The sequence below is a fragment of the Ochotona curzoniae genome, unplaced genomic scaffold, assembly GCF_017591425.1.
Source record: "Ochotona curzoniae isolate NIBS_2020 unplaced genomic scaffold, NIBS_Ocur_1.0 contig_2321, whole genome shotgun sequence".
In the NCBI taxonomy this organism is placed as follows: Eukaryota; Metazoa; Chordata; class Mammalia; order Lagomorpha; family Ochotonidae; genus Ochotona; species Ochotona curzoniae.
Window position 1 is genome coordinate 9,242,050 of NW_024465421.1, and position 14,777 is coordinate 9,256,826.

At 54.4% G+C, this 14,777-nt stretch overlaps 1 protein-coding gene across 4 annotated transcripts; it reads left to right on the forward strand.

The window, feature by feature from the left end:
- Window positions 1–4,452: 4,452 nt before the first annotated feature.
- Window positions 4,453–9,633, forward strand: CD19 (CD19 molecule). Of its 4 annotated transcripts, none has more exons than XM_040973151.1 (15): window positions 4,453–4,584; window positions 4,827–5,078; window positions 5,279–5,452; window positions 5,622–5,894; window positions 6,696–6,806; window positions 7,064–7,112; window positions 7,399–7,487; window positions 7,743–7,862; window positions 7,955–8,059; window positions 8,153–8,221; window positions 8,350–8,406; window positions 8,488–8,544; window positions 9,011–9,103; window positions 9,207–9,314; window positions 9,459–9,633. In XM_040973151.1, exons 1-14 carry the CDS (start codon window positions 4,497–4,499, stop codon window positions 9,290–9,292), a joined length of 1,623 nt encoding a protein of 540 aa, XP_040829085.1. In that variant the 5' UTR covers window positions 4,453–4,496; the 3' UTR covers window positions 9,293–9,314; window positions 9,459–9,633. The 4 variants fall into 4 exon arrangements, with proteins under 4 accessions (XP_040829085.1, XP_040829087.1, XP_040829086.1 ...); XM_040973152.1 differs by having other exon boundaries at window positions 4,454–4,584; window positions 9,014–9,103; XM_040973153.1 differs by lacking the exon at window positions 4,827–5,078.
- Window positions 9,634–14,777: the final 5,144 nt, after the last annotated feature.

A 14,777-nucleotide genomic window follows, 5' to 3' on the forward strand; every position in this document is an offset into this window, starting at 1 on the left:
ACATGATGTCTCGTGCCTCTTTAAAAACTCAGTCATGCATTTTGAAAATGGTCCCATCTCCTCCAAGAGATTGCTCAGAGGCAGCGGATGGGCTCCGGAATGGCGGTGGAGCATCAGTAACAGCGAAGTAGCCGCTGCAGCCAGCAAGAGCTGTGTCACAGAGCTGGAGGGGTGGCTCTGCCAGAGTCGCCCCGCCACACGCTGTGTGCTGTGTTACTGTATTGCTGCTGGACTGTGAAATGGTGCAGCAAGCCCTGGCAGCTCCTAGCAAAGGGAGGCATGGGCTTCCTGGGCATGCTCTGCTTTCCTTCCTTGCATCTCAGGGAGGGCTTCCCTGAAGCCTCTCTTGTTTTTTAATCATCTCTTCATTGCATTTAAAAAATATTCATTTGAAAGCATATTGGCGCAACTGGCTGATCTCCTGCCTCCAAGTGCCAGCATCCCATATGGGCACCACTTCCCATCCCGCTCTCTGCTTGTGGCCTGGGAAAGCAGTAGAGGATTGCCCAAGTCCTTGAGACCCTGTACCTGTATGGGAGATCTGAAGGAAGCTCCTGGCTCCTGGCTTTAGACCAACTGTAGTCATAGCAGAGAATGGAAGATTCTCTCAGTAGGAGGGAGAGACCTTTGGTCGGCTGGGTCACTCCGCAGATGTCTGCGAACATGGGGCTAGGCCAGAGCCAGGAGCCAGGAACGCCATCAGGGTCTCTCACTTGGGTGGCAGGGTCCCAGCTACTTAGGCCATACCCTGTCTCCCAGGCGCCTTAGCACGACACGGGATTGGAGGCAGAGCTAGGACTCAGTCCAGGTATTCCTGCATTGGATGCAGGTATTCCAGGTGCTGGCTTGTCCCACCGTGCCACCATACCTACCCATACAATCTCTGGTGCATTCATCTCTAACAGCTTCTTATTTTCTGAATTAAGCCTGGCTGAGTTTCTGGGGGAAAGTGGGAAATGAAGACTACACATAAGGTTCCAGTCACACCCAGGAGACCCCACTAGTTGCCACCAGGCTTGGATTTCATCCTGTATGCCCTGGGAGCCACAGAAGGCTGCTAAGCAGGAGACAGCACATGACTTGTAAAAGTGACTCTCTCAGGCCTGGCATGGTAGGCCAGTAGCTAACATCCTCACCTTGCATGCACTGGGATCCCATACGGGTGCTGGTTCATATCCTGGCTGTTCTGCTTCCCATCCAGCTCCCTGCTTGTGGCCTGGGAAAGCAGTGGAGGACGGCCCAAAGCTTTGGGACGCTGTACCTGCGAGGGAGACCTGGAAGAAGCTCCTGGCTGCTGGCTTCAGATTGGTTCAGTTCCAGCCATTGCAGACACTTGGGAGTGAATCAGCAAACGGAAGATCTTTCTTTCTGTATCTCCATTTTTCTGTATATCTGACTTTCCAATAGAAATAAATAAATCTTTTTTTAATAAAGATTTATTTATTTTTATTTCAAAGTCAGATGTACAGAGAGAGAAGAGAGACAGAGAGGAAGATCTTCCGTCTGATGGTTCATTCCCTAAGTGAGCGCAATGGCCAATGCTATGCTGATCCGAAGCCAGGATCCAGAAACTTCTTCCAGGTATCTCACATGGGTGCAGGGTCCCAAAGCCTTGGGCCGTTCTCGACTGCTTTCCCGGGCCACAAGCAGGGAGCTGGATGGGAAGTGGAGCTGCCGGCATTAGAACCGGCGCCCATATGGGATTCTGGCGTGTTCAAGGTGAGGACTTTAACCGCTAGGCTACGCCACCAGGCCCGGTTTTATGTTTTTTAAGATTGAATTATTTTTCTTGGAAGGTCAGATTTACAGAGAGAAGGAGAAACATCCGCTGGTTCACTCCCCAAGTTGCTGCACTGGCCAGAGCTGAGCTGATCCAAAGCCAGGAGTCAGGAACCCCCTCAGTGTCTCCCACACAGGTGCAGGGTCCCAAGACACTGGACTGTCCTTACTGCTTTCGCAGGCCACAAGCAGGGAGCTGGGTGGGAAGTGGAGCAGCAGGGACACAAACTGGCGCCCATATGGGATGCGGGTGCTTTAAAGTGCAGGCCCCCTTCTGAGCCATGGCGGCAGCCCAGGGAATTTTCCTTTTAGTTGGATGCGAAGCCTCTGGAAGGTTTTCAAGTGAGGCACTGAGAAGCTCTAGCAGGAACTGAGCTGGGAAACTAGTGTTGAGGCTTGCGGGAGGATGTGGGGGTCAAGGCCACTGGGGGTCCTGTTACTGTCATCATGGTTTCCCCAGTGCCTCACTCTTTCCCTTCCCAGCACCCCCCTCACCTCAACTCAGCCAAAGGGAAGTGGGGCCCTGCCACCTGTAGCGTCCCCTGGGGTTTGCCTAGAGCAAACAGGAAGCCACAGCACAGTGAGCCTGGCCAGCCAGGGAATCCACAACTGTGAAAGCATGTCTCCTGGGTCCTTGGATCCTTTCCCTGAAAGCCCACAGCAAAGAAAAATGCAGACCTGGCGGGGGAGGCGGGGGGGGCAGGTGGAGTGGGGTGAAGGGGTGAGGTGGGGTGGAGTGGGGTGAGATGGGGAGTCAGGCCTCCTAGATGCTGTCACCAGCTCTGTGTGTGACTTCGCAAAGCCTCCAGTTCTCCATTAAAAAAAAAAAAAAGATTTATTTATTTGAAAGGCAAAGGTACAGAGAAAGAGAGAAGAGAAAGAGATCTGCTATCCACTTGTTCTCTCCCCAGATGACTGCAACATCCAGCACTGGGCCAGGTTGAAGCCAGGAGCCAGGAGCTTCCTCTAGGTCTCCCATATGGGTGCAGAAACCCAAGCACTTGTGCCATCCTCCACTGCCTTCCCAGGCAGATCAGCAGGGATCAGAAGTAGAACATCTGGGACATGAACCAGTGGCCCTATGGGTTGCTGGCATTGCAGGTGACGGTTTTTACCCAGTATACCACACTGCTGCCCCATTTCCCCATTTCTAAAAAGGCTCCTTCCGGAACTGTAGCAGGGGCTTCCTGGGGGTGGGGGTTGGGGGACGGAAAGGGGAGGGCATAGCTGCTAAGAAAAGGGTGGTGAGGCAAGCTTTCCTCAGGATGAAGTTGTGTGACCCTGGCCGTCCCCAGGCAGCTGCCAGCCTCTTCTGACTTTCTGTGTGTTGATGGAGTTATCCCCAGAACAAGCTCTCATCACCTCCAGTTCAAGGAGAAGAAAACTTGCCTGAGGTTTGAACCCAGGCTGTCCTGCGTTGAGCTCTCTGCTATGAATTAACTGAAGGCCTGCTGTGTGCTCAGCACTGGACTAGAAATACGGACATATGTTGTCCTCTCTGAATCTTCATAAACCATATTGAAAATTTAAAAATATATTTCTGGGATCCATGTAATAGCTTAACTAACTAATTCTTTGCCTGCAAGCACCAGCATCCCATATGAGCTCCAGTTCATGTCCCAGTGGCTCCAGTTCCCATGCAGTTCCCTCCTTGTGGCCTGGGAAAGCAGCAGAGGATAGCATCTATGTGGGAGACCAGGAAGAATCTCCTGACGTTAGACTGGCTCAGCTCTGGCCAGTGCAACCACTTGGGGAGTGAACCAGCGGGTAGAAGATCTTTCCCTCTCTGTCTCTCCTTCTCTCTATAAGTCTATCTTTCCAACTTAAAAAAAAGTCTCTAAAATTTTTTCTATTTTATTTGAAATGAGAGAGAGAGAAAGAGAGAGAGACTGTCCCTCTGTTGGACTACTCTCCAAATACTCATAAATAACATCTAGGGCTGGGATGAGTTGATGCCGCACACAGAGAATTCCACCTGAGTCTCCCACATGGCTGGCAGAGACCTGCTGCCTCCTAGGGTGTGCATTCGCAGGAAGCTGGATCAGAGGCAGAGCAAGGATTCCAACCCAATATGGATACGGGCATCCCAGGGAGTTATCCAAGCACTGCCCCCAAATGGCTGCCCTTGTGATGTTTTTATTGGAGCTTTGACTTACTGAGCCACAAGGTGCAGGTAGGAGATTCCAGCTCAGGTCTGCCACATCCTAGAGTTGAGGGAGATGGGTGTATGGGGGTAGGAGGATCTTTGAAGTAATGCTTCGGATGCCTCAGTGGGGAGCAGGTGGAGTAGAAAACAGGAAATTGAAGCCGTTCATTCACTGAATAGTTCTCAGGATAGTCTGAGAACAACGCAGCAGCACCACCGTAGGGCTGGTGCACAGGGAGGTGAACAAAACTACAGCTCTCCTCCCCCAGGGACTCACACACTAGTGAGGTCAATAGGAGTGAACAAACACACACACACACACACACACACACACACGATTGGTGCTCAGGGTGCTGAGCATCGGGGATGAAAATAAGACAAGAGGAAACAAGTCGTGTGGGTCGAGAGCCGGGCTTGGGAGCCGGGAGCCCAAGGCGTGACCGCCCCTTCCTCTCAGAGGGGACTGCCTACTCGCCCCCACAGATGTCCATGGTTCAGTGCCCCCCAAGCCCCAGCCTACCCCAGCATCCCCTGCGCGCTGAAGCTGGGTGCCCTGGGGAGCCTGGCCACCATGCCACCTCCTCTCCTCCTCTTCTTCGTCCTCTTCCTCACCCCGATGGGAGTCAGATCTCTGGAACCAGTGATGGTGGAGGTGGAAGGTAGGTAGAAAGGACAGGGAGGGAGGGAGGGCAGCTGGGAGTGGAAGCTTGGGTTTCGGGCTGGGTGCCCTCCGTAGGGTAGCCTGCCTTCTCTGAGCTTCTATTACACAATTCAAGGGATGGTTTGGAAGGATGGAGGGGAAGGCTTAGCTATTCCTGGTTCTTGCCAGCGGGGTGGGGTGGGGAGGAGGACTAGGTCTCTCTCTCTCTCTTTCTCTTTCTCTCTCTCTTTCTCTCTTTAGAGGGAAGTGACCTCATGCTGCCGTGCCTCTTGAACCTCTCAGATAGTTCTCCTGATACACTGACCTGGTATCGGGAGTCAAACTCCTTTTTAGAGCTGAGTCCGGGGACCCCAGGCCAGGCCTTCTATGTGGGGCCTATGGGCATCCTACTCCTCCTCTTCAATGTCTCCGAGCACATGGGGGGCTTCTACTCCTGCCAGATGCCATCTGCCCCCTGGCAACCTGCCTGGACAGTCAGCGTGAATGGCAGCGGTGAGCACTGAGCTGGGCTGGGCTGGATGCTGGAGGGAGGGGCTGAAGGCCCAGCGAGGAGGAGCTGGTATTAGGGTTGCCTTCCGGGGTCCTGTGGCTTCACCAAAGGAGCCCTGTGGGCTCTCTCTCCCCCTTCTCCCCTACTTCATGGTTTCCTTTGGTCCCTTGGTCTCTGTACCTGGGTCGGGGTCTCTCCCCAGGGGAGCTGTTCCGGTGGAATGCTTCAGACCTAGTCAGCCCAGGCTGTGGCTTAAAGAACATCTTGCCAGAGACTGTGTATATGTGGGACAAAGTTGAAGGCAAGGCCAAGCAATGGGACATGATGTCTGCTTGCACTCTCCCAAGGGACAGTCTAAATGACAGTCTCAGCCAAGGTAAGGGGAAGTGTCCTGGGGAGATGCCAGGAAGCATGGGAAAGGGGTGTGGGGAGTGGTCCTGACCTATGGGGCCGGGGACTGGAAACCGGAAGGAGGTGAGGGAACAAGACCCCCTCCACTCACCCCCAAGATTGGGCTTTTCTCCTCTCATCTCTCTCTGCCCCAGACCTCACCGTGACACGCGGCTCCACACTCTGGCTGTCCTGTGGGGTGGCCCCTGTCCCCATGACCACAGGCTCCATCTTCTGGAGCCACACGCGCCCTGACTCCAGCGGCATCCTATTGTCCAACCTCACCTTGAAGGCCGAGTCCCCAGTAAGAGAGATGTGGGTTGCGGAGCATCTTCTGGTGCTGTCACGGGTCACAGCCCACCATGCTGGGAATTACCACTGCGAACGGGGAAACCAGAGCCTCTATCTCACAGTCACGGTGCAGCCAGGTAGGGTGCTGCTGGCAGGGAGGGGCCTCTGCCCGAACCCTGAGCCTTGACTCCACTTGTCCCTTGCTTCCCAGAAGTAACCGCCCAGGCAAGCCTTTCCGCTCCATCATCTAAAGGGGCATCTTCTTCCCCTGACCCTGGAGCCCCAGGCTCTTCTCTCTCTTCCCTGTCTACACGCTCTTCCCATGAGACCTCCTTGACTTCTCCGAGTCACCACTCCAGGCTCTGGAGCCCCTGAACCTAACTACCTTCTGTAACTGTCATTCATTGTCCCATGGACACTGCAGACTCAACATAGGCAAAATCAGGCTTATCTTCACGCCCAGCTATAACCTTCTGGTGGCCTCCCCTAAGGAAAGGACACCACTGCCTGGCCACAGGTCCAGACCAGAAACCTGGCCCTTCTTCCATCTCCTTACCCCATCCTTCAAGTTGGCCACAGGGTCCTGGCCATCTTGTTTTTGTTGTCCACAACCCTCAAAGTCAGCCTCAACTTTCACTCCAAACTTGACCCTGAGTAGATCCCAGCTTAGTCTCACAAACTCAACTCTGTCCTCCATTTTGGCCATGACGGTCCTCAGCTGTGGCTAGGAAATGGATCCCATGGCTGGTATTGGTCCCGATGGAGCAGGGTTCTGTTAAAGGAAGAGACATCAGAGAACTCTGTCCTCAGAGCTTGGGACTTGAAGTCTGGGTCTTACACTCACAACTCCCACCCTGGAGTTCTGGTCCTTGGAGGTGTTGGGGCTGGGAAGTGAGATGCCAGGTTGGGGTCCTCCTTTCATAGTCCCTCCTTCCTAGCACTATGGCATTGGCTGCAAAAGAAGAATGGCTGGATGGTCCCAGTGGTGACTTTGCTGTATCTTATCTTCTGTCTGATCTGTTTGGTGAGCTTTCTTCATCTGCGAAGAGGTGAGTCACTGCCCAGAGCCAGACTGCAAAGCTCCCACAGCCCTCATCCACAGACCCCAGAATCCTGTCCCCTCGTCCCCTCACCGCCTCCTCCCCTCACCGCCTCCTCACACCCACCCTTGAACTCCTCAAGCCCATGGAAACGTGAACTCATCTCCTTCATGGCTCCCCAAAAGACCTCCCCAGCAGCCCCCCAATTCTGCCCGCCCCTCAGCCCAGCAGCCCCTCCTCTGACCATGCTTCTTCACTCCCACCAGCCTTGATCCTGAGAAGAAAAAGAAAGAGAATGACTGATCCCACCAGGAGGTAATAGGCCAATGCGGGGAGTGGGGCACCTCAGCCTCCCCGTCTCCCCGCCCTTGCGCGCCCTGTGTTCCTGCCTCCAGCGGGTCCCTGTTCCATTTCTACACGTTGCCCAATCTCTAGTTGACTTCCCAAGCTGGGCAGATCTCCTAGGCGTGATCTCCTGTGACTGTCCCAGGAGCGAATCCCAAGAGTCGCTGTTTTGAACCTTGGAAGGCCTGGGCTGTGGTTCTCAAGTCAGCTAGTCCCTCCCAGTCCTGATCCCACAGTGCGCCTCTCCTTCTGCCAGGTTTTTCAAAGTGATGCCACCCCAAGGAAACGGAGCCCAGAACCAGTATGGGAACGTGCTGTCCCTCCCCACGCCCACCTCTGGCACTGGTAAGAGGCACCGACCCCCACCTGCCCTTCCAGCCTGTAGTTCCACCCCCGCCAGAGGTAGAGCTCCGCCCCATTGTTTTACACCTTCAATCCCAGGGCTCTGACCCAGGCTCAGAGCTCCGTCCTCGGGGCGCGCCCAGTACCCACCCCCCCCAGAACTAGAGGCTCCGCTCCTAGATGGAGAACACCTGGTTCTAGTGCAGGTGCACAGAATCCCGACCTCCTGATACCACCTTGCCACGCTCCTCCCTCCAGGGCGCACCCAGCGCTGGGCGGCAAGCCTTGGGGGCGCCGCTTCATCCTACGGAAACCGGCCGGGGGATGATGTCCGGGAGATCGGAGCCGCCGCGGGGTCCCGGAGCCTGCCGAGAGCCAGTAAATACATGAGGGGTGTTAGGAGCGGCCCGGGGCTTGGAGGAGAAGGGAGCCATGACGCGAGGTCTCCACCCCTCTCCCTAATATCCCAGGCCCAGAAGAGGAGGAAGGCGAAGCTTACGAGGAGCCAGACAGTGAGGGCAACTCCGAGTTCTACGAGAACGACTCTGGCCCCGCGCAGGACCAGCTCTCCCAAGGTAAGCTGCCCTCCTCCCACTCCCAGTCTCGCACCGCACCGCACCGCACCCCCAGCTGAATACACTTGAAGGACACCCCTCCTTCCCCACCAGACGGCAGTGGCTATGAGAACCCCGAGGAAGGGTCCGTGGGTCCCGAAGATGACGACTCCTTCTCCAATGGTAATTGGGGGTCCTGGTGGGGTGTCCAAGCAGGATCCCTGCCTTCCCCTGTTCGCAGCCCACCCCAACCCCCGCCCAACGGCTGCTGGGGCAGGAGTGGTAACCAGCATCCCTCCCTCGTGTCACAGCTGAGTCCTATGAAAATGAAGATGAGGAGCTGGCCCAGCCGGTCACCAGGACAGTAGGTGTGTGCGAGGGTCCACCTTGGCTGGGACAGGGCTGGTTACTGGTCAGCAGGCATGGTGTCCTTCCTCTCTCTTTTCCAGACTTCCTGAGCCCCCACGGTTCTGCCTGGGACCCCAGCCGGGAAGCCATCTCTCTGGGTAAGAACTCTCTGCCTTGCCCAGTCAGAGTGCTGTTGGCCTCTGTTCTGACCCCTGGCCCAGCCTTGATCTGATCCTGACTTAGATTGGCCTCCGACCTCTAACCTCAGCCTGTCTCCTCTCCCCGAATCCTGAGCCTCGGGACTTGGACCAGCCCTAAGTATACCAACAATACTATTCTGTGCTGGACTTGATCTTCACCTCAGCCTAGTTCCTCACGCAGAGTACAGTTCTGCCCCAGCTCCCCACAGCTGTCCTTTACCACCCTTTCATTCCCTCTAGTTGTGTTCTTGACCGAACCCCTGGTTGACTCAGACCCCTCGGCTAACCAGCGCCCCGGCTGGAGGCTGACATTATCACCCCCTTGTAGCAGACAAGAGTCAAGCCTCCCACCTTCCCCTGCGCCCCTCAAACACCACATCCCCGGCCTGGCTGCTGGCCTTCAGTTCTCCATCTTTCTCCCAAGCAGGGTCCCAGTCCTATGAGGATATGCGAGGGATCCTGTATGCGGCCCCCCAACTCCGCACCTCACCACGGCCCGGCCCTTCTCATGAGGAAGGTGGGTATTTCTGCGGCTGCCACCTGCAGAGTCCCCCTCCTCCTCCTCCGTCCCAGCTACTGGCCATCCTCCTTGCCTTTTTCTTCTTCCTCATCTTCTCCAGATGCAGACTCTTATGAGAACATGGATAACCCTGATGGACCAGAACCAGCATTGTGGGGAACAGGGGGGACCTGGAGTACCAGGTGACCCCCCATACCCAGGGGCTCAGGTGAGGGGCGACTTACCTACCCCTGGAGGAGAGGGGCTTAGACAGGGAGAGCAGTGGAGATAGGACTGGCTGCCAGGGACAGAGGGGCTGGGCTAGGGGAGGAGGACCCCTGGGACCTTTCTCATGACCATTTCTTCTGCATAGCCTGGACCTCCTCAGAACCCCTGAGATCCAGCCCTGGGGATGGGCAGCAACTGGCATCAGCCTGTGGAGCAGCGAGGCTCAGCACTTGTGTATGGGTGTGTGTGAGTGTGTGTGTGTGTGTGTAAAGCCCCTTCCCTTTTTGCTTTCCCCAAATAAACTTGGTGAGCTCTTCCAAGCCCTTGGAGTCGTGCCCTTGAGGGAAAGGGGGAGGGGGAGGGACGCTGAGGACAGCTGCACCCCTGGTTGCCTAGACTCCCTGCGGAGAAAGAGGGGGAGCTGCATTCTTCCCTTCTCTGGCCCTCACCCCGCCCCAGGCCCTCCAGCAGCTGCATGCCCACCACCTGCTCCCTTGGCAGTTGACTGCCCGGTACCTGGTGAAAAAGAGACAGTCCCAGAGGTGGCACTCATCCTGCACCACTCCTGGGTCTTTAATTATTGAGGGTCTCCTGTATTCTTGGTAATGTTTATATATATTATTTCTTTGCATTTTTCTGACAAGACAGAGAGAGCTTGAGCACTTCCGTCCATGAGTTCACCCCCAAGATGTTCTTGTTAGTGCAGGGACTGGGCTAGCCCAAAGCTGGGAACCGAATCCGGGTCTTGTGGTGGGTGTGGCAGGGACCCCAGTATTAGAGCCACCCCTGGCTGCCTCCCAGGGTGTGCATGTGCAGGGAGCTGTGGTCAGAAGCTGGGAAGTAGCTCGAATCTAGGGGCTCCAGGATGAGACGGGAGCACGCCGTGCCAAATGCTGGTCCCTTGGAATTCTCCTTGCTTCTTTGGGTTCTGCTGCCTGTGGGAGTCCCCCCAGCTTCCTGCGGTGCCCTAGGCCAGCTGGCTTGGGCTGTGCCACAGTCCTACAGGCTTCTGAGCAATGATGCCTCAGTTTCCCTGAGCAGGTATTTGCACCGGGTGTGTGGTAGGCTCTGAATCCAGGCTTGGGAGTCTGACTGCCCACCATGGCCTTGTCCACCACTGAACCATTAGGGGGCGCTGCTTCCCTACGGCATGCCAGGGCCTGGAGAATAACGTTTTAAAAATATATATTTATTTATTTAAATTGATTTTATTTGTATTGCAAAGTTAGATATACAGAGGAGAAGAGATAGAGAGGAAGATCTTCTGTCCATTGATTCACTCCCCAAGCGGCTGCAATGGCTGGAGCTGCGCTGATCTAAAACCAGGAGCCCAGATCCTCTTCTAGGTCTCCCACATGGGTCCAGGGTCCTAAGGCTTTGGACTGTCCTCGACTGCTTTCCCAGGCTACAAGCAGGGAGCTGGATGGGAAGTAGAGTAGCTGGGACACAAAGTAGAGCCCCTATGGGATCTCGGAGCTTGAAGGTGAAGGATTAGCCTGTTGAGTCATTGCACCAGGTCCTGAGAAGGACTTGTTTCATTTCTGTCTTTTTTAAGATTTATTTTATTTTTATTGGAAAGTCAGATATACAGAGAGGAGGAGAGACAGAGAAGAACATATATTTGCCGACTTACTCCCTGGTGGCCATAATAGCCAGAGCTGAGTCAATCTGAAATCAGGAGCCCAGAGCCTCTTCCAGGTCTCCCACGTGGGTGCAGCGTCCCAAGGTTTTGGGCTGTCCTCAACTGCTTTCCCAGGCTGCAAACAGGGAGCTGGATGGGAAGTGGGGCACCGGGATTAGAACCGGGGCACATATGGGATCCTGGCACGTTCAAGGTGAGGACTTTAGCCACCAGGCCACTGTGCCAGGCCCGAGAGAGAGATCTTATTCCACATCAGTGTGCCCGGGTTTTGGTATCTGCTTTAGCTCCTAACTTCAGCTTCTGGTTGATGTGCACCCTAGGAGGCAGTAGTGATGGCTTTGCATGATGAGGTTCCTGACACCACGTGAGACACCTAGATTGAGTTCCAGCGTCAAGCTGACTCAGCCCCCGTTGCCATCGGTATCTGGGGAGATGAACCAGCAAATGCGAGCTCCCTGATTCTGTTTCTCAGATTTTAAAACTAGTAAACAGACCAAAAGCAGTCTTGGATGACCCTGAGGATACTCTGAGAAGGCCAGGCAGTGACCTGGCCATCAGTGTCCACGAGGACCTCAGAGAGAGCCTGCACCTGCTGTTTTACTGTTCCAATGCAGAGTTCCTGTACAGACGAGAGCAGCTTTTACCAAGCACAAGTTTCGGAGCTATTTCTGAGTCCCCACTCTCTGCAGGGCCCCTTTGAATCTGTGTTTTCGGGCGCGGGGGTTACTTTGTCTCCCTAACCGTCATTCCTGCGACGTGACTGTCATCAGCGTGGCTATGAAGAAGTAGGAGGAAAGCTGAAGACTCTGGGGAGCCGGAAAAGTCCTTGGAGTCCCCTCTGCCCGAGCCTAGGGACCTTTGTTTCCTGGAAGACAGCGCCACCTGCCGGGCATTATGTGCCTGGCGTTTTGACCTGAGCTGAGCCAGCTCTGAGCATCACAGATGTGAGCTTGTGCACTTGGAGTGTGTGTGTGTGTGTGTGTGTGGCACTTGGAGTGTGTGTGTGTGTGTGTGTGTCCGTCCAGGGGCTATCAGGTGGCAGCAGTGGTGCAGGTGCATGGGTGGTATCTGAGTGGGGTTGACACACTGTTCCAAATGGATGTGTGAGGAACAAGTGACGTGAACACTGCATATCATGTGGGTGTCATGGGAACACTGTACCCTGGGGTGTGTAACATCACCTTAGAAAGTGCATGCAGGAGGCTCAGCACTGAGACACAATGTGTGGGACCACTGCTTGCAATGCGGGCATCCCATATTGGCGTGGCGGTTTCAATCCTGGCTGCTCCACTTCTGATCCAGCTCCCCACTTCACACACACAGGAAGGCAGCAGGTAATTGTCCAATATGTGGGGGAGACCTGAAGGGAGCTCCCAGCTCCTGGATTCAGCCTGGACCGAACCTGAGTACTACAGCCATATGTGAGAATACACTAAGAGATAAAAGATTTGCCTTTACCTCTCTCTGTTGGTCTTTCAAATAAGTAAATTCCTTTTAAAAAGTTTGGCAGAAGGAAAGTGTGGGAGGTGACGTAGTGGCTCAACAGAAGATAGAAGACTGGGCTATTCCACTTTCTCTACCTCCGCTAGCTTTGATAATTTTTTTCTTTTTCTTTTTTTTTTTTTTTAGATTTTATTTTTTTTTTTATTTTATTGCAAAATCAGATATACAGAGAGGAAGAGAGACAGAGAGACTGCTTTTCTAGGCCACAAACAGGGAGCTGGAAGGGAAGTAGAATTGCCGGAATTAGAACCGGCGCCACATGGGGCCCCAGCATGTTCAAGGCAAGGACTTTACCTGCTGGGCCACTGCGCTGGTCCAACAATTTTTTTCTTAAATATTTACTTATTTTTATTGGGAAGTCAGATATACAGAGAGGAGGAGAGACAGAGAGGAAGATCTTCTATCTGCCAACTCACTCGTTGGGTAGTCATAATGGCCAGAGCTGAGCCGATCTGAAGCCAGGAGCCAGAAGCCTCTCCCGGGTCTCCCATGCGGATGCAGGGTCCCAAGGCTTTGGGCCATCCTTGACTGCTTTTCCAGGCCACAAACAGGGAGCTGGGAAGTGGGACTGCTGGGGTTAGAACTGCGCCCATATGGGATCGTGGTGCATGCAAAGTGAGGTCTTTAGCCACTAGGCTAGCATGTCCACTAATTCCCCTGCAAATTTTTTCTTTTTAAATTGGAAAGGCAGAGAGAAGGAGATACAGAGAGAAATATCTTCTGTTTGCTGGTTCACTCCCCAAGTAGCCCTAATGGCTGAGGCTGAGCTGATCTGAAGCCAGGCGCCCGGAGCTTCTTCTGGGTCTTCCATGTGGGTGCAGGGTCCCAAGGACTTGGGCCGTCCTCTATTGCTTTCCCAGGCCACAAGCAGGGAGCTGGAAGGGAAATGGAGCAGCAGGATATGAACAGGCAACATATGGGATCCTGGAACATGCAAGGCGAGGATTTATCCACTAGATGGTCATGCTGGGCCCTCTGTTAGCTTTCTGGGCCACAAATCCAAAGCATCAGATGCAGTGTGTCACACAGAAGGCCTTTATACCAGCGAGAAACATGGACATGAAGAAGAGCCAGGAGAGAGAGACAAAGAGAGTCTGACAAACTACTTCCTGGTAGAAGACAGCCCAGGACCATTTCCACAAGTCAGGGTGACCAGGTGAGGGAAACGGTTACCCAGGGTACACAGCACTGGGCTTTTATCCATCTTAGTATAAGATGGAGGAATGTATACATTGTACAGTGTGGGGGACGGCAGAAGGCGGAAGCCCTTGTTTGTGCATCCTTGTCGTGCGCCATCATGGCGGGTGCTGATCTTCTGCGCAGACTGGGCACTTGAAACATTTCTGGATGGGAGGTTCTGCTTGACCTCCACTGAGGTTAGAGAAGCTTTCTTCTGTCGATTGGGGCCAGAGGGAGGCAGGAAAGAGAGAGAGAGCTCCGGAACTCGGTCTGTTGCTCGGTGTGCCACGGTTCTCAGGTGTTCCTGGCTTGTGAGAAGTGTCCTTGTCTTCTGATGCACTCGGCTCCTTCAGGAGTCACCTCCGCTCGGCCCTAGAAACACCAGGTACCCAGAGGGGATGTGTGTTCGTCTCAGGCCGATTCCACAGGTTTTCCTGTTTTCGTTTTAAGGTTTATTTATCTATTTCAAAGTCAGAACTACAGACAGAGAAGCAGAGACAGAGATTTCCATCTGCTGGTTCAGTCCCTAGAGGGTCACAGGAGCCAGAGCCGGCTTCTTCTGGAGTCTCCCTTAGGGATACAGGGGCCCAAGGACTTGGGTCACCTTCCTAATGCTTTCCCAGGTGCATTTACACGGAAGGAGAAAGAACAGCCAGGACTAGAACCGACACTGGGCCGGCATTTACTTGCTAGAACACACTGCCGGCCCTCTACAGTTTCTAGAGAGTTCAGCAGGCTTTCCAACTCTTAACAGAGGGACAAAGTCCTCAACCATCTTTTTGAGGACTACAATGCCCAGCATGCCTCGCTCTCCCATCAGGAAGCCAGGCCTCTTCAATGGGCGGGATCGGAAGAAGGTCTGCCAAAAAGGATGAAGCCTGGCCAATGAGTGAGCCGGGAGGACTTCCAAGCCAACACCGTTTATGCTGAAGGGATTGGAATCTTTGGCGCCTTTCTTTCGGTGGTGGATGTGTGATAGGCGGATATATGGGCCAATGAAAAACGTGCAAGGCGGGACCCAGGGTTGGTGGGCGGGGAGAAGTGTTGACGAGCAGCCTACTCATCCAATGAAGAGGGAAGTCCCCGAGGGGGCGGGACGCGGCGAGCGGAGGCGGGCGTGTGTGGCCGCAGCGGCGACTA